The following is a 19,171-nucleotide window of genomic DNA, read 5'->3' on the forward strand; positions in this document are numbered from 1 at the left end:
TATAGAACATGTAACTAGGGAACTGAAACTATTCAGTAGACTGCTAGAACTGTAACTACTATACTAAAGATACATGTATTTATAGAACATGTAACTAGGAAACTGACTTCCATAAGTAGTCTGCTGGTACCTTAAATACTATACTAAGGATACATGTATTTATAGAACATGTAACTAGGGAACTGACTTCCATAAGTAGCCTGCTGGTACCTTAAATACTATACTAAGGATACATGTATTTATAGAACATATAACTAGGGAACTGAAACTATTCAGTAGACTGCTAGTACTGTAACTACTATACTAAGGATACATGTATTTATAGAACATGTAACTAGGGAACTGACTTCCATAAGTAGTCTGCTGGTACCTTAAATACTATACTAAGGATACATGTATTTATAGAACATGTAACTAGGGAACTGACTTCCATAAGTAGTCTGCTGGTACCTTAAATACTATAATAAGGATACATGTATTTATAGAACATGTAACTAGGGAACTGACTTCCATAAGTAGCCTGCTGGTACCTTAAATACTATACTAAGGATACATGTATTTATAGAACATGTAACTAGAGAACTGAAACTATTCAGTAGACTGCTAGTACTGTAACTACTATACTAAGGATACATGTATTTATAGAACATGTAACTAGGGAACTGAAACTATTCAGTAGACTGCTAGTACTGTAACTACTATACTAAGGATACATTTATTTATAGAACATGTTACTAGGGAACTGAAACTATTCAGTAGACTGTTAGTACTGTAACTACTATACTAAGGATACATTTATTTATAGAACATGTAACTAGGGAACTGAAACTATTCAGTTGACTGCTAGTACTGTAACTACTTTACTAAGGATACATGTGTTTATAGAACATGTAACTAGGGAACTGGCTTCCCTAAGTAGTCTGCTGGTACCTTAAATACTATACTAAGGATACATGTATTTATAGAACATGTAACTAGAGAACTGAAACTATTCAGTAGACTACTAGTACTGTAACTACTATACTAAGGATACATTTATTTATAGAACATGTGACTAGGGAACTGAAACTATTCAGTAGACTGCTAGTACTGTAACTACTTTACTAAGGATACATGTGTTTATAGAACATGTAACTAGGGAACTGAAACTATTCAGTAGACTGTTAGTGCTGTAACTACTATACTAAGGATACATGTATTTATAGAACATGTTACTAGGGAACTGAAGTTATAAAATTTCTACGCAACATTTATCAATTATAAAGTATAACTTGTTTGTATTTATTTAGGAAATGCCTTTTTATTTTCAGTAATTACAAAAAATGTTGTATGAATACTGAAGAAAATTATCTTCTATTTATTTGTCTTTGTGATGTTTAACTTCAGAAAAGTTTGTAGGAACAGTTATTCCATATGAAGACAAGCAATATGGGTTATTTACAGACATCTATATCTTCCATGTATGTAAAACAGCGATATACAGTGTATATTGGATTTTGTGTCTCTGATGTTAAAATGTACTATTTATTCCAAGGTCTAGTCAATAGATATGGCTTAAAACTTATTACAACTAAAACTGCAGGTTTATTGGACTCAACCATATAAAACTGCCTATACAGCTTTAAAATATTTGTCTTTTAAAATTCAGGAAAAATGGACATAATATCTCTGGTTTTATATATAGACTTGATTTTTTGTCCTTTCTTTTCTTTTTTTTTAAAATTTTTTGTCATAATTTGTTATTTTGTATTTAACAATTTGAACTATTTAAATTATATATTCAAATTTGATTATGTTTATATTGAAGTTTTTTAGACAAACATTTTGATACATCTGTAAAGCAAATTCAGTAAATAGACTGATCCATGTTATCAGATTAAAAAGAATAAAAAGGTTAAGTCTTCCATATTTGGAATGAAGACAGAGGAAGCTGGTATACTGATGACACAGTATATATTGAAATGTTTATCTAAAAAGTACAACCTCAGCCCTTAGACTTCGGTGTTTGTGATATATTTATTAACAGACTGAGTGCTTGACTCCTTGTTAGTTGTGCCATCTTTTCTTGCCATTCAGTTCATCATTTGTGCTTGACTTTTATAAAAATATCATCCTGTAAAAACCTAGAGTACCTGTATACCACTTTTGATTTTAACCAATGTTTGCCTAAAATACAGGTAGGTTTAGGTCATCTGACCCAAAGACCCGTTCTGTTTTGTATGTTTTAGACCTTTTCTCATGTTCCATTAGTGGGATTCAGCTGAAACTTGCCTGAACTGATCCTGATGTGGTCCTCACCAAGTGTTGCTATTTTTCAAGTCATTCTGAAAACCATTATGGGGGCCATGGCCCGCCAACATGAAATAAGTATTTTAAACTTCTTCTTAAGTTCCACTTGTGCCATTTTGGATGCTAAGAAAAGGAAGCTGTGTGTTGCAATACATCAGCTTCTGTGAAAGTTCATTAATGTAGTCATGGTGGCCATATTGTAACATGATTGCTAAATCATGGTTTCCCTGAAAAACACCTATTTCATACTTTTAAAGTTCAACCTGTTGGATTCAGATGCCTGAAAAGATGCTGAGATGGTCTTGACCAAGTGTTGTTATTTTTTGGGTCTGTCCAAAATCCAATATGGCCACCATTGTCATTGTTGCAATTGCGAATGATTGTTTCCACGATGTTGATAATTAAATTGTATGTTTTATTGATTTTTGCTGCTTTATGTATTGTGTTTACCAAAGTCATGACAAACACAGGGTACCTGACTGTCTGGACATGTCTATCTGTACAGCTAAAACTGCCTGAGAACAGCATTGAAAACAAACTGGTTTTGGAACACTTTTGGGACCAGTGTAGAATCTAAAATAGAGTTGTATTTAATTGAGTCTAGTTGAAAGTTATGTGTTGAGTTTGGACAGACATGGTTTGTATGTTTATATTGTTTGTTGATATATTTGCAGAAGCTTTTGTTACTTTGAAAAGTGTTTGTTAAAGGTATACATGTATATTGGTGTTATTTCTTGTTAAACTGAATTTTCAGAATTTGAGCTAGCGTAAGGCATTTGATTCTCGTTTTTAATTGTTGGTCAGATAACATAAAATCCTTCTTGCAGTTGTTATTTCACTGCTAAAAACATTGTATAGAATAAAGATTGGTTCAAACAATATGTTTGGCAAACTATTCTTTTATACTAGATGTGACAATTCATAAACAACATATAAAGTTTTTATAGGTAATTTCATATGAAAAACACCGACATTTAGTCATATATTTTTGTAGTTTATAATTTGATCAATTAGTTAATAGAAAGAATAATCAATAGCTTGTAGCTAGTATTTTTACCCCTTTCCATGCCTTTATAACAAAACTGAAAGAAAAAAATCATTTCATGGACTATATAATAATAATCATTTTTCTTTAATTTAAATAAGGAATGTCGGAATATTCGGTACACAGAAAAAATATCATAATATGCAGGATATCATAATATCTGATATAATAACAGCGTTCCACTGTACTAAAGAGCTGAAGAGTCAATTTTTAAAAATGCTCACGAGGTCCCATGCACTTCGTATTTTCTGTGTTGCAAGTTGTAGTTCCTATATCCATGGTATTGAAGCAGCAATATTATAAAGACCTGAGGTTTACATTGACTTTGATTTGGTTCTTTGATGACAATATTTCATCAGATAACAGAATGTTATAATATCCCAATTGAAAGAAACGAAAGTAGGATGGATGAAGAAAAGGTTCAGTAAGAAAGTTAAAGCAAAGCAAGAGAATGTTGGAAAGTAATGATAGAAATAAAAGTCATTTTTATTCTGTTGCCATGAATGAAATTTTATGAAGAGAAAGATATCCTCTTAGCATTATAGAATACTGACATTTTCCAACAAATAAGGCTTATTTTGAACTGAAATTCATGAAAAATCCTACAGCTTATTGCTATTACTAATATATAAAATATGTTAATGGGACTACTGTCATGATCATGTGATGGTGTAAACAAATCAAATGCAGTTGATGATTTTTTAAAGGATTGGGATTTGAAATGTCTATAAATATTATACCTGATAAATATGGCAAGTTCAAGAATGAAATATTTGATTTAACATTTCTATTACAATTTCCCTAGTTTACCTTCACTAGAGAACTTTTGTCTCTACAGATTTACACCAAATGCCAATGTTCTGTAATCAGAAACACTCGTCAAACCATAATATCGATGCTTATAATGTTATGAATGTTTAGCTTTGCTTCATAAGCTCTCAAAATTAATGAAAAAAGAGTAATTGTAATGAATTTGTTTGTAAATTTAATTAAAGAGCTTAAAACAGTGTTTAACACGTACCAGTAATAATGTTATAAAAATTGTGGAAACTTCGAAGTACCACAAAATATAACCAGTATCATGCTGACTTAGCGTTGTTAATTGATATTCCAATTCTGAAAGCATCATTTTCTGTCAAAACTTCATCACTAAATTATGGTAAATAAACCTGATCAATACCAATCACTTATCTAAAACATTTCATTGCATCCCATATTTCCATAATGCCTTTCATGTCAATGTTGGAATTGTTTGTGATCTCATTTGTTAATAGAAGATATTTTAATTTGTATTAGGAAACACTGAAGTGAAAGAAAAAGATTCAAAGCAATTGTGTTTTCAAAATGCATTTTGCCTTTTTTAAGAAAAAAGTACTCAAAACAGATTCGGAACCTTTGATACCAGCAAAAATAAGTAAATCTGCAGAAGCTTAAATTGTACTAAACTGTCCAAGTAGTGACAATACCATAAAGTGCCAAGACGGTATGAAGTGTGTCATTGAGAGTCATACTATTGTTGCTAATAAAATGCCTATGTAATCATTCATTCTGATGTTGTTGGGGTTTTTTTTGTTTTTTCCCCCAATTTTCCTATTATCCAAGATGGCCCTAATTTGACCCCATCTAATTTCTTAGAGAAAAGGCAATTTTTAATCATGTTGGCTGGCTTACCCATATTTTACTTTCCATTTTCTAATTTTAACCAAATTTGGTAAAACATTTGCAGTAAGTAATTATTAGGGGTGTACAGAAGTTGGCGTGTCTGTCTGTTGACACAATTTTGTACTGCCTACTCCTCCCAAGATTTTGCATAGATTTTGATGAAAGTTGGCACATTTGTTATACATAATATGTTTTTTGTCTGAAGACAGTTTAATTCTGCCAATCCATAACAAGACTTTTGGCCCTTGCCACATAATGACTATTGATGGCACAAAATACCTATGTTGGCCAACTACTGTTTCCCAACATTACATATGGATTTGGATGAAACTTGGCACACATGTTATACATGACATGTTCTTGGGTTTCCGTGAATGCCATATAGTTCTGATAATTCTTACTGGAGTTATGGCCCCTGTTGTGTGATGACTTGATAGCACAAAGTGAAAAAATATCTTTCCAATGATGCATATTTTGTTATGACATTGTGAAGTAAAGATGTTCGGAATTAAAAAAAAAGTCAACAGACTAAAAGTCAAAGGTCACTGCTGGAAAGGTCAAGGTCAAACTTTGTAACTTTTTATTGATGCCTACTTTGTTCTGACATTATGCAAAGTTTGTTGGAATTAAGCAAGGAGTCAACTAAAGATCGAAGCCACTGAGTCAGATGTTCAGGTCAAATTTCAATTCTTACCAGAGTTATGGCCCTTAATACTTCTTATATATCAATTCATTTTTATAGCCCCTATGATGAAGTCTCACATCTGAAATAAGTCAGCCCCTAGGTGACAGTTCTAGTTAGTTTTGTTTGATGTGCCAGTACTTTCCATTAAGTGTCATTTGTTCGATGGTTTATCATCCTTTCAAAAGCCAAGATCATGCATTTGTATTAAATGTTCACGATATCATTCAACATAAAGGAGGCTTGTCACATGCCATCCCTTAGGTATAAGTTGTTTCTTATAGGTCATGACCTTTGCAGCACACATGGCTTGTCTCAAGGCTTCCATAAAGAACACAACAGTTGCTGCACAGAAGTAAAGAATAAGACAAAATCATATTTAAGAACATCAAAAAATAATTTAATGTACAGCATGGACATTTGGTCCTGACGTGGAAAGTGATCAGTATAAACAGGTAACAGGAACAATGTAGGCCAGTAATGAAGGTTACAAATCACACTTTGTAATTCTAGCACCCAGATTATCAAATATGAATGATGGATGAGAGTTTTATCAAATCTTCAACAGATCTCTTGTACATACAGTTTGAATGGACAATTTTTTATAACTTTTTGACATCATAACAGAGTAAAGTTTAGGAGCAAGACTATATTACAATGTTTAGTAATGGATTGACAACAGTACTCTGCTCTGACAAACTGTTTCAAATGTAAGGATCAGCAGTATTTATTCTATATAAGCACTCCAACTTGATTTCAGTTCCAAACAAACCGTATGTATCAGATGTAGAGGTGATGAAAAAGTAACAATCATTTAACAGTAACAACCTAGAGAATAGAGAAGTACACACACACTAGTTTTCTTCACCATTTCATTGTAAAAAAGAGATTCTGATGTGCCAAGGATGCAGTTTGACACCTTCTATATTCACCACATAAAATATGACATCTGATAACAAAGTCTATGATTGCTAAAACCTTTATCACTCAATTTAGACACCCAAACATTGATCATATGATTATAATACAAACACTAAATCTTCATACTACAATGTTATATATATATGATGCTTTACTGGTACACATTTTCTCCCCTGTAGAAGGCCTATACAGATGATGTTTACACATTTTCTCCCCTGTAGAAGGCCTATACAGATGATGTTTACACATTTTCTCCCCTGTAGAAGGCCTATACAGATGATGTTTACACATTTTCTACCTTATACAAGGCCTATACAGATGATGTTTACACATTTTCTGCCCTGTAGAAGGCCTATACAAATGATGTTTACACATTTTCTACCTTATACAAGGCCTATACACATGATGTTTACACATTTTCTCCCCTGTAAAAGGCCTATACACATGATGTTTACACATTTTCTACCTTATACAAGGCCTATACAGATGATGTTTACACATTTTTTCCTCTGTAGAAGGCCTAGATACATTATGTTAACACATTTTCTCCCCTGTAGAAGGCCTATACAGATGATGTTTACACATTTTCTGCCCTGTAGAAGGCCTATACAGATGATGTTTACACATTTTCTACCTTATACAAGGCCTATACACATGATGTTTACACATTTTCTCCCCTATACAAGGCTTATACACATGATGTTTACACATTTTCTCCCCTGTAGAAGGCCTATACACATGATGTTTACACATTGTCTCCCCTATACAAGGCCTAGACACATGATGTTTACACATTTTCTGCCCTGTAGAAGGCCTATACACATGATGTTTACACATTTTCTACCTTATACAAGGCCTATACACATGATGTTTACACATTTTCTCCCCTGTAGAAGGCCTATACACATGATGTTTACACATTTTCTCCCCTATACAAGGCCTATACAGATGATGTTTACACATTTTCTGCCCTGTAGAAGGCCTATACACATGATGTTTACACATTTTCTCAGATGGATGATGTGGAATTTATAACAACTTTCTACACACCAGAATCAAGTAACTAAATACACAGAACAGCATTAAAGGCAAGTACAGTGCACAATCAATTACCATACAATCCTTAATTTCTCTCAGGTTAAAATTTTTGTGATTTTCCTTTGAAAGGAAAAAATTATATTTTAACAAATTAAAACTTGGTGATGTGTAAAAAGACATCTTGTACACAAGCGTCATTATTTCATGGATTAAATTTTCGCGATCACATAAATGTACTTTGAGATGGTGAAAATATCATCCCCACAATAATAACCAGCTGTACAGTATCTGTTACATCAGCTTTTGACATCTTTTCCTTTCTTTGGAGGAACATGTAGCCACAACATACTATCAATTTCATTATGTATTTTTTGATGTATTACAAAGTTCATGCAATTAAGTGAATAACAATGTGTAAATAAAGGAAAACTATTTACATGTTTATCTGATTGGATCTCTACTTCACTACAACAAGAAAGTTTCACAACAAAATACATACACCTCATCTAAGCTTGGTTGGCTAATTACTTCTTTAGAGGCCTGTATCAAGTTCACCTGTATATAAACTTGTAACATGAACTACAAAAAGGTTGAACACCTCTCCAATTTATGATTAATTATAACGACCATCTCTAATTTCTAAAATTAACTTAAAAAATGACATTAAATTTTTTTGTCAGGGCATTATACATCAAATTTGGTTCTGTAATGATTATTTGAAATACCTCAGCATTAATCAAATGAAAATACTCTTATCAGAAATCAAACACTTATGATGTCTCAACTGGTGGACAATAAAGGGAGCTAACTTTTTGTCTGGTGTATGTTGAGGAGTAAAAAGGTTGCCATGGCAGCCATTAATATTCGTGAATAAAAAAAATTTACAGATTTTTTTAATCAGGATCTTATCATTGAAATAACTTTTTCATTTTTGTGAAATATAATATTCGATGATGCAGAGAAAATGTTTTGAAATAAGTAGTGTTTTAATCATCCTTTCCTGACATTTGAGCTCCAACATTTAGGAGATTTAAAGTACTGACCATGTGTCCTAGATATTCTAAATCATCTTATATTTTCACATACTCATCTGAGAAATATTCACCAGGCTTCAATCTTTATCTGAGATTTCAATACAAATGCTAAGTGTGAACACATCTTTAAACACATCTGAGACTGCAGGACTTGTGGTTGGAGATTTATACTTATTTGTCTGACTTTTAGCAATTATGCTCTTCAAAATTTGTATTGTACATGCAGAAAGTCTGTCGGAGATTTCAACACTTCCTTAAAGCTCATCCCTGCCATTTTCTTGGAATTTGTCTCCTGTCTCACCTTTGGATTTTTCTGGGGAAAAAAGAAACCAAACTGACATAAAAGTGTCATTTATGTTGTGCACATTCACATAAAGAAGTTAGTGGTAGCAAGCTGTAGAATATATACCTACACTACATGTACAAAGCTGTGTCCTGATGATAGCCGATCCAGAGGGCTAAAACATACATGGCAAGGTGGCAGAATATATTGCTAAGGAAACGTTGATACCCTTTCATATCAACTTACTAGATCAACAACTATATGTATATTTTAGTTCCAGTTTTTTTAATCAGTTCAGGGATGAAGGAAATTTCCATGATTAGTTCCAGTTTTTTAAATTTTTTGAGAGTTTTAGTTCGTTTTTTTTATTTTTCCATGAGTTTTAGTTCCAGATTTTCATTTTTTCCATGAGTTTTAGTTCCAGTTTTTTATTTTATTTTTCCATGAGTTTTAGTTCCAGTTTTTTTATTTTTTCCATGAGTTTTAGTTCCAGTTTTTTTTATTTTTCCATGAGTTTTAGTTCCAGTTTTTTTTATTTTTCCATGAGTTTTAGTTCCAGTTTTTTTTATTTTTTCCATGAGTTTTAGTTCCAGATTTTTAAAATTTTTTCCATGAGTTTTAGTTCCAGTTCTTTATTTTATTTTTCCATGAGTTTTAGTTCCAGATTTTAAAATTTTTTCCATGAGTTTTAGTTCCAGTTTTTTATTTTATTTTTCCATGAGTTTTAGTTCCAGTTTTTTTTATTTTTTCCATGAGTTTTAGTTCCAGTTTTAGTTCCAGTTTTTTTTTTTTAGTTTTTTCCAGTTTTTTTTTTTTTTTTTCCAGAGTTTTAGTTTTTTTTATTTTTTCCATGAGTTTTAGTTCCAGTTTTTTTTTTATTTTTCCAGAGTTTTAGTTTTTTTTAGTTTTTTCCATTTTTTTAGTTCCAGTTTTTTTTTTATTTTTCCATGAGTTTTAGTTCCAGTTTTTTATTTTATTTTTCCATGAGTTTTAGTTCCAGTTTTTTTTTTATTTTTCCATGAGTTTTAGTTCCAGTTTTTTATTTTATTTTTCCATGAGTTTTAGTTCCAGTTTTTTTATTTTTCCATGAGTTTTAGTTCCAGTTTTTTTATTTTATTTTTCCATGAGTTTTAGTTCCAGTTTTTTTATTTTTCCATGAGTTTTAGTTCCAGTTTTTTTATTTTTCCATGAGTTTTAGTTCCAGTTTTTTTTATTTTTCCATGAGTTTTAGTTCCAGTTATTTTTATTTTTTCCATGAGTTTTAGTTCCAGTTCTTTATTATATTTTTCCATGAGTTTTTTTAGTTTTTTATTTTTTCCATGAGTTTTAGTTCCAAAATTTTTTCCATGAGTTTTAGTTCCATTTTTTTTTATTTTTTCCATGAGTTTTAGTTCCAGATTTTTATTTTTCCATGAGTTTTAGTTCCATTTTTTTTTTATTTTTTCCATGAGTTTTAGTTCCAGACTTATTTTATTTTTTTCCATGAGTTTTAGTTCCATTTTTTCCATGAGTTTTCGTTCCAGTTTTTTATTTTTCCATGAGTTTTAGTTCCATTTTTTTTTTATTTTTTCCATGAGTTTTAGTTCCAGTTTTTTTTTATTTTTTCCATGAGTTTTAGTTCCAGTTTTTTTTTTTTAGTTTTTTTTTTTTGAGTTTTTTTTCCAGTTTTAGAGTTTTAGTTCCAGTTTTTTTTTTATTTTTTCCAGTTTTAGTTCCAGTTTTTTATTTTTCCATGAGTTTTAGTTCCAGTTTTTTTTATTTTTCCATGAGTTTTAGTTCCAGTTTTTTATTTTATTTTTCCATGAGTTTTAGTTCCAGTTTTTTTATTTTTCCATGAGTTTTAGTTCCAGTTTTTTTTTATTTTTCCATGAGTTTTAGTTCCAGATGAGTTTTAGTTCCAGTTTTTTTTTTTATTTTTCCATGAGTTTTTTCCATTTTTTCCATGAGTTTTAGTTCCAGTTTTTTATTTTATTTTTCCATGAGTTTTAGTTCCAGTTTTTTATTTTATTTTTCCATGAGTTTTAGTTCCAGTTTTTAAAATTTTTTCCATGAGTTTTAGTTCCAGATTTGTTTATTTTATTTTTCCATGAGTTTTAGTTCCAGTTTTTTATTTTTTTTTATTTTTAGTTCCAGTTTTTTTTTTTTATTTTTTCCAGTTCCAGATTTTTTTTATTTTTTTTTTTATTTTTCCATGAGTTTTAGTTCCAGTTTTTTTTTTTATTTTTTCCATGAGTTTTAGTTCCAGTTTTTTAGTTTTTTTTTTTTTTCCATGAGTTTTAGTTCCAGTTTTTTTTTTTATTTTTCCATGAGTTTTAGTTCCAGTTTTTTTTTTTATTTTTTTTCCATGAGTTTTAGTTCCATGAGTTTTTTTTAGTTTTTTTTTTTTCCATGAGTTTTAGTTCCAGTTTTTTTTATTTTTTCCATGAGTTTTAGTTCCAGTTTATTTTATTTTTTTTTTTTTTATTCAGTTTTCCATGAGTTTTTTTAGTTCCAGTTTTTTTTTTTTTTTTTCCATGAGTTTTAGTTCCAGTTTTTTTTTTTTTAGTTTTTTTTATTTTTTCCATGAGTTTTAGTTCCAGTTTTTTATTTTATTTTTCCATGAGTTTTAGTTCCAGTTTTTTTTATTTTTTCCATGAGTTTTAGTTCCAGTTTTTTATTTTTTCCATGAGTTTTAGTTCCAGTTTTTTATTTTTTCCATGAGAGTTTTAGTTCCAGTTTTTTATTTTTTTTTTTTTTTTTTTTTTTTTTTTTTTATTTTTTTTTTTTTATTTTTTCCATGAGTTTTAGTTCCAGTTTTAGTTTTTTATTTTTTTCCAGTTTTTTTATTTTTTCCATGAGTTTTAGTTCCAGTTTTTTTTTTTTTTTTCCAGTTTTTTTTTTTTTTTTTTTTCCATGAGTTTTAGTTCCAGTTTTTTTTATTTTTTCCATGAGTTTTAGTTCCAGTTTTTTTTATTTTTTCCATGAGTTTTAGTTCCAGTTTTTTTTTATTTTTTCCATGAGTTTTAGTTCCAGATTTTCATTTTTTCCATGAGTTTTAGTTCCAGATTTGTTTATTTTTTCCATGAGTTTTAGCTCCAGATTTTTAAAATTTTTTCCATGAGTTTTAGTTCCAGTTTTTTTATTTTTTCCATGAGTTTTAGTTCCAGTTTTAAAAATTTTTTCCATGAGTTTTAGTTCCAGTTTTTTATTTTTTCCATGAGTTTTAGTTCCAGTTTTTTATTTTATTTTTCCATGAGTATTAGTTCCAGTTTTTTTATTTTTTCCAGTTTTTTTATTTTTTCCATGAGTTTTAGTTCCAGTTTTTTATTTTTTCCATGAGTTTTAGTTCCAGTTTTTTATTTTTTCCATGAGTTCTGGGTTTCAGTTTTTTATTTTTTCCATGAGTTTTCGTTCCAGTTTTTTTTATTTTTTCCATGAGTTTTAGTTCGTTTTTTTTATTTTTTCCATGAGTTTTAGTTCCAGTTTTTTATTTTTTCCATGAGTTTTAGTTCCAGTTTTTTATTTTTTCCATGAGTTTTAGTTCCAGTTTTTTATTTTTTCCATGAGTTTTAGTTCCAGTTTTTTATTTTATTTTTCCATGAGTTTTAGTTCCAGTTTTTTTTATTTTTCCATGAGTTTTAGTTCCATTGTATTTTTTTTTTTTATTTTTCACATCTGTTATTCCTTTAACATCTTTTTCCATGAGTTTTAGTCAAACACAATGATAGTTCCAGTTTTTTTTTTTTTGGTTTTTTTTTATTTTTCCAAGAGTTTTAGTTCCAGTTTTATATACACTTGTGTATGATCCATGTCCTCGGAGTTTTGGGCATCCTCTAGCTCTGGATCAGTATGTTCATAAAGGCACTCTTCAAACAAAGATTGATATCAAGCAAATTAATTATCATATCATTTGCATCATTTTGACATAATAACCACAGTAACAGATGAACATTTGATACAAGGAGCTCAACCGAAATGGATTTCAAATGACCAATAAATAAAGAAACAGGAGAAAACTATCTACTGAAAATACTTATCTACAAAGAATTAAAATGAATGATATCTACCTTTGTTACCCTTCCGGAGCACGAGATCAGCACACAGGTACTCCATGATATCTCGTTGTTGGTTATGAAAGTACCAGTCTTCTATGTCCTCCTCATGGTCTTCTACCATTTGGAAACACTACAATCAATAATGCCAGAGTCTGTCTTCCACAAGGTCAGTGAATGTCAAACATTTTCCCTTTATGATAATCTTGCCAGAGTAATTTTTGTCAATTCATCATTTTTTAAAATCCTATGGACCCAGTTGTGACAGAACCTCAAATGCATCTGTTTGTAAATAATGGTAGATTCAGTCATTGTTGTTCAGCTGTTGCCTCCCAGGGACCAAATGACCTTACTTATATTGACCGGATATGTCAGAGAGAAAGACTTATACAACTGACTCTAATTATTTCCTCTCAATAATTTCTTGGAAGAGAAGATCTCCATTGTCCCAGAAGTAAAAAAACATCATAACAGTAAAGATTTCTATCAATTACACTACATCAAAGACACTGAAATAAATACACCAAGTAGTTTTAGAGTTTTAGGATGAAATATCAAACTGGAAGATGAATGACAAGCCATGACATGTTAAGAGAATAGCAATAACTTTTATGTAGAATTACACATGGCATATATATTTTCTCATTAATGTAGGGTTACGCAGTTTGTCCACATACCTCTCTGGTTCCCACTCACCTTTCTCTGCATATCAGTGACCTCAGCAGAGGGTGAATCCCACATCTCCTGAGGAATACCCAGATCCACCTTCACTCCCTTATTTCTAAAGTAGGAAACAATTAAAAATCAGCAAAAAGACATGTATATTTGGACTGTTTGGCCAACAAAACATGTTAAGATCATTTATATGCACAAAATCAATAGACCTTTCACATGTTAACATGACAAAGTGTCAAGGTCATTAATTTATACAAAGTTTGATGGACCTTGACATCCAAACGTGCCATTAGCTTCACGTTTCCAGTAAGTGTATACACGAGGCTTTGTCTAATACAGGCTTATAATATAGTCAGTACATTTTCTTATTAAAAGGAATGGAACCCATGAACAGTCAGGGTCAATTGGAAGCAGGGTCTCCTTCAAGTGGCTGTTGGCTACCTTACACTTTCTAAGTGGGTAATTTAAGAAACAACAATAACAGCAGAGGATGAAGCATGATCTTAGCTTCCTCAGAGATACACAGGTCGTCACCTGAGAAATACAAACTGACCCTGATCAAGCCACACACCTCAGATTGTCATCCGAGGCTGCAACCCTATCAACTGAGCTGTCCCCATCAATGTTTGTTCATGTTACTACAGATTTTTGGAACGTTTTTCCTGTTTGACTCCCACAAGGTATCTTTTAGCATTAGGACTCATCAAAATTATGGATATGGTTTCCTGGACTCATCTGATAAAACCCTACAAAAATGACTGCTTCAGTGTATACAAACAAGAGGCCCATGGGTCTTAACGGTCATCTCACATAAAATACAAGATTTCAATTTTTGAATTTGAGAAGAAGTTGAAAATGTGTTTTCAAGATGGCGGCCATGTTGGATTTCGGACCAACCCGAAATTAACAAACTTTGGTCAGGATCATGGCACGATCATTTCAGTTTCAGCTCAATGAGACATGTAGAACTTGAGAAGAAATTGAAAATGTATACGACGGACGGCACAGGACAAAAGGCAATCGCAATAGGTCATTAGACCCTTTGGTCAGATGACCTAAATAGTAGTGTATGTTAAGTGATGACTAGTTCTACAAACTCACGTACACTAAACCATGTAAAGTCTGCATAGTTTCACTCTCTCTTTTGTCAAATCTCAGCGAGCCTTTCTTCTCCTTGTGGACCTTGTACTTCAGGATTTGTTCACATATGTGAGGCTCATGAAGGGCTTCTATCAGTCTCAATTCCCTGTAATGACAATGCCATAAACAGTTAACAATGCCCCATACATTTTTCTCATGATCAATACTTGAAGATTTAACACAACTTCTCATCCTAAAGTCACAATCACTGTATACATGTTTGTAAACTAAATGCTGAATACTGGACAGGTTGAGATATATAAACCAGAACCAGTTTCAGTTTGAACCCTTCAATATATATGCATTTTGTGTCCTTTCATTTTGAAAAGTTTCTAAACTGACCTTATATTATGTTTTTGATTCTCTTTAAATATAGATCATGGTAGAACCCATTTATCAAAAGTTTCAAAAAATTCACAAACTTTCCCTCTATTGTTACAGTTTCCCTATATTGTTACAATTTCCCTCTAAGTAACAGTTTCTCCTCTAAGTTACAGTTTCCCTCTATTGTTACAGTTTCCCTCTAAGTAACAGTTTCTCCTCTAAGTTACAGTTTCCCTCTAAGGTTACAGTTTCCCTCTATTGTTACAGTTTCCCTCTAAGTAACCAGGTAACAGTTTCTCCTCTAAGTTACAGTTTCCCTCTATTGTTACAGTTTCCCTCTAAGTAACTAGGTAACAGTTTCCCTCTATGTTACAGTTTACCTCTAAGTAACTAAGTAACAGTTTCCCTCTATTGTTACAGTTTCCCTCTATTGTTACAGTTTCCTTCTTAGTTACATTTTACCTCTATGTTACAGTTTCCCTCTATTGTTACAGTTTCCCTCTAAGTAACTAAGTAACAGTTTCCCTCTATTGTTACAGTTTCCCTCTATTGTTACAGTTTCCCTCTATTGTTACAGTTCCCCTCTAAGTAACTAAGTAACAGTTTCCCTCTATTGTTTCAGTTTCTCCTCTAATTTACAGTTTCCCTCTATTGTTATGGTTTCCCTCTAAGTAACTAGGTAACAGTTTCCCTCTAAGTTACGGTTTCCCTCTAAGTAACTAAGTAACAGTTTCCCTCTATTGTTTCAGTTTCCCTCTATTGTTACAGTTTCTCCTCTAATTTACAGTTTCCCTCTATTGTTACAGTTTCCCTCTAAGTAACTAAGTAACAGTTTCCCTCTATTGTTTCAGTTTCCCTCTATTGTTACAGTTTCCCTCTATTGTTACAGTTTCCCTCTAAGTAACTAAGTAACAGTTTCCCTCTATTGTTTCAGTTTCCCTCTATTGTTACAGTTTCCCTCTAAGTAACTAAGTAACAGTTTCCCTCTATTGTTACAGTTTCCCTCTATTGTTTCAGTTTCCCTCTCTTGTTTCAGTTTCACTCTATTGTTACAGTTTCTCCTCTTAGATACAGTTTCCCTCTTTGATACAGTTTCCCTCTTTGATACAGTTTCCCTCTAAGTAACTAAGTAACAGTTTTTCCTCTAAGTTACAGTTTCCCTCTATTGTTACAGTTTTTCCTCTTAGATACAATTTCCCTCTTAGATCAGTTTTAGATACAGTTTCCCTCTTTGATACAGTTTCCCTCTTTGATACAGTTTCCCTCTATTGTTACAGTTTCCCTCTTTGATACAGTTTCCCTCTTTGATACAGTTTCCCTCTTTGATACAGTTTCCCTCTATTGTTACAGTTTCCCTCTTTGATACAGTTTCCCTCTATTGTTACAGTTTCCCTCTTAGATACAGTTTCCCTCTTTGATACAGTTTCCCTCTATTGTTACAGTTTCCCTCTAAGTAACTAAGTAACAGTTTCCCTCTTTGATACAGTTTCCCTCTTTGATACAGTTTCCCTCTATTGTTACAGTTTCTCCTCTTAGATACAGTTTCCCTCTTAGATACAGTTTCCCTCTATTGTTACAGTTTCCCTCTTTGATACAGTTTCCCTCTTTGATACAGTTTCCCTCTTTGATACAGTTTCCCTTTATGGTTTTGTTATTCAAGCAAATAATAACACTTCTCCTGCATCATGATCATCTTACCCAAAAAGGTTCACATCAGATGTAGGGAAATTTACATTACCTGATAAACAGCAGGGTAATTTACATTACCTGATAAACAGCAGGGAAATTTACGTTACCTGATAAGCAGCAGGGAAATTTACGTTGCCTGATAAACAGCAGGGAAATTTATGTTACTTGATAAACAGCAAGGAAATTTACGTTACTTGATAAACAGCAGGGAAATTTATGTTACCTGATAAACAGCAGGGAAATTTATGTTACCTGATTATTAGCAGGGAAATTTACGTTACTTGATAAACAGCAGGGAAATTTACGTTACCTGATAAACAGCAGGGAAATTTACGTTACCTGATAAACAGCAGGGAAATTTATGTTACTTGATAAACAGCAAGGAAATTTACGTTACCTGATAAACAGCAGGGAAATTTACGTTACCTGATAAACAGCAGGGAAATTTATGTTACCTGATAAACAGCAAGGAAATTTACGTTACCTGATAAACAGCAGGGAAATTTACATTACCTGATAAACAGCAGGGAAATTTACGTTACCTGATAAACAGCAGGGAAATTTACATTACCTGATAAACAGCAGGGAAATTTACATTACCTGATAAACAGTAGGGAAATTTACATTACCTGATAAACAGCAGGGAAATTTACGTTACCTGATAAACAGCAGGGAAATTTACGTTACCTGATAAACAGCAGGGAAATTTATGTTACCTGATTATTAGCAGGGAAATTTATGTTACTTGATAAACAGCAGGGAAATTTATGTTACCTGATAAACAGCAGGGAAATTTATGTTACCTGATAAACAACAGGGAAATTTACATTACCTGATTAACAGCAGGGAAATTTATGTTACCTGATAAACAGCAGGGAAATTTATGTTACCTGATAAACAGCAGGGAAATTTATGTTACCTGATAAACAACAGGGAAATTCACATTAACTGAAAATTTTCAATACCTGATAAACATTACCTGATAAACAGCAGGACAATCTATGTTAAATAAGAGGGAAATTTACTGATATCTGATAAATAAATGAGAAATGTCACGTAAAAAATTGGAATAGACATTAAGTCTGACATTAACAAGGAAACTTACGATTTCTGATACTGAACTCTCTTCTTCTTTTTGTCGAAGCCATGACCAGTTTCTAACACTGCTTTCGATTTGCCTGTCTCTTCAAGTCTAGCATTTAGCTCAGTGGCTAAGAATTTACAAACTGTAGAGGAAAAAAATTTAAGTCTGTTACTAAAAAAGCTAACCATATGCAAATAGATGAGCTACAGTGCAAAATCAGGATTTATTTATTAATATTTTTTTTTCATCCTTTCCTGTTTTTCTCTCTCTGCCATTCTCCTCTGTTTTTCTTCTTTTCCTGTTTCTCTTAATAAGGTAATATATGTGTGTTTTTTATCAATGTTGCAAGCTAGTGTACATGTGAGCTGTGTGATGTCTGAGTGAATATGATATGCTATGAATGTAATCAATACCATATATTGCTGAAAATTCTGAATAAAAAGAAAGTTAAAAAAAAAAAAAAAAAAAAAGCCAACTTGCTATGCCATGCCATCTGAGGAAGAAAGGAAGATGATATGCCAAGATGTGAAAGAAAAAGGGTGAAGTGACAAGCCATGAATGAAAGAGGGAGATGTGACAAGTCATGAAGGAAGGAGAATGATGTGACAAGCCTTGAAGGAAGGAGTGTGATTTGACATCCATGAAGGAAAAAGGTGATGTGACAAGCCAGGAAGGAATGAGAGTGATGTGACAAGCCATGAATGAAAGGGGGAGATGTGACATCTATGAATGAAAGAGGGAGATGTGACAAGTCATGAAGGAAGGAGAATGATGTGATAAGCCAGGAAGGAAAAAAAGTGATGTGACAAGCTATGAAGGAAGGGCTGCAATTAATGAACTGGTCAAAATTTCCAAAATAGTTCGAGTTCCATTCTGGTCATTGCACTTTCAGTCTCCTGCTACAAATTGATAGTTTAAGGTTTATTGTCAGAGGTAGGGATAATTATAAAAGGATGATGCGAGTTCCATGTATACATAGCAGGTATGGAAATAACTGTTTATATACATGGAAATAATACTGATATAACCACAGAGTTCAATTCGTGTCATAATATAATCATACCTTCGCATAAAGTTGCTTTTTTCACAGGATCTTCGTCATCTTCGGCAACAGATAGTGTGCATAGCGAAACTAACATGCACATAAATGTGAATACACGAATGTACTGCATCTTGACAGCTAATCCACATGGCATATACTGTGTATTGTATCGGAGATCCAGGAAGTTCACTTTGACCCTTGACCTTACTGAACAAAGTACACATGAAATCCT

At 31.9% G+C, this 19,171-nt stretch overlaps 1 protein-coding gene across 1 annotated transcript; it reads right to left on the bottom strand.

Moving 5' to 3' along the window:
* Positions 1 to 12,689: 12,689 nt before the first annotated feature.
* LOC132555746 (protein canopy 4-like) lies at positions 12,690 to 19,092 on the bottom strand. Its single transcript, XM_060220109.1, has 6 exons — positions 18,961 to 19,092; positions 17,919 to 18,039; positions 14,766 to 14,906; positions 13,682 to 13,766; positions 13,001 to 13,118; positions 12,690 to 12,799 (listed from the first exon to the last, which is right to left on the bottom strand). Exons 1-6 carry the CDS (start codon positions 19,067 to 19,069, stop codon positions 12,690 to 12,692), a joined length of 684 nt encoding a protein of 227 aa, XP_060076092.1. The 5' UTR covers positions 19,070 to 19,092.
* Positions 19,093 to 19,171: the final 79 nt, after the last annotated feature.

The sequence above is a fragment of the Ylistrum balloti genome, unplaced genomic scaffold, assembly GCF_031769215.1.
Source record: "Ylistrum balloti isolate Yb309-2 unplaced genomic scaffold, AGI_CSIRO_Ybal_v1 Utg370512, whole genome shotgun sequence".
Lineage (NCBI taxonomy): Eukaryota > Metazoa > Mollusca > Bivalvia > Pectinida > Pectinidae > Ylistrum > Ylistrum balloti.

What these genes read in the sequence shown, in the direction of transcription:
- LOC132555746 (XM_060220109.1), bottom strand. Translation starts at nt 19,069, where the DNA reads ATGCAGTACATTCGTGTATTCACATTTATGTGCATGTTAGTTTCGCTA. An exon ending in CAGACTTTACATGGTTTAGT is followed by an intron (nt 13,767 to 14,765) that starts GTACGTGAGTTT and finishes TTCCTACTTTAG; the next exon opens with AAATAAGGGAGTGAAGGTGG. An exon ending in GCTCCGGAAGGGTAACAAAG is followed by an intron (nt 12,800 to 13,000) that starts GTAGATATCATT and finishes CTTTGTTTGAAG; the next exon opens with AGTGCCTTTATGAACATACT.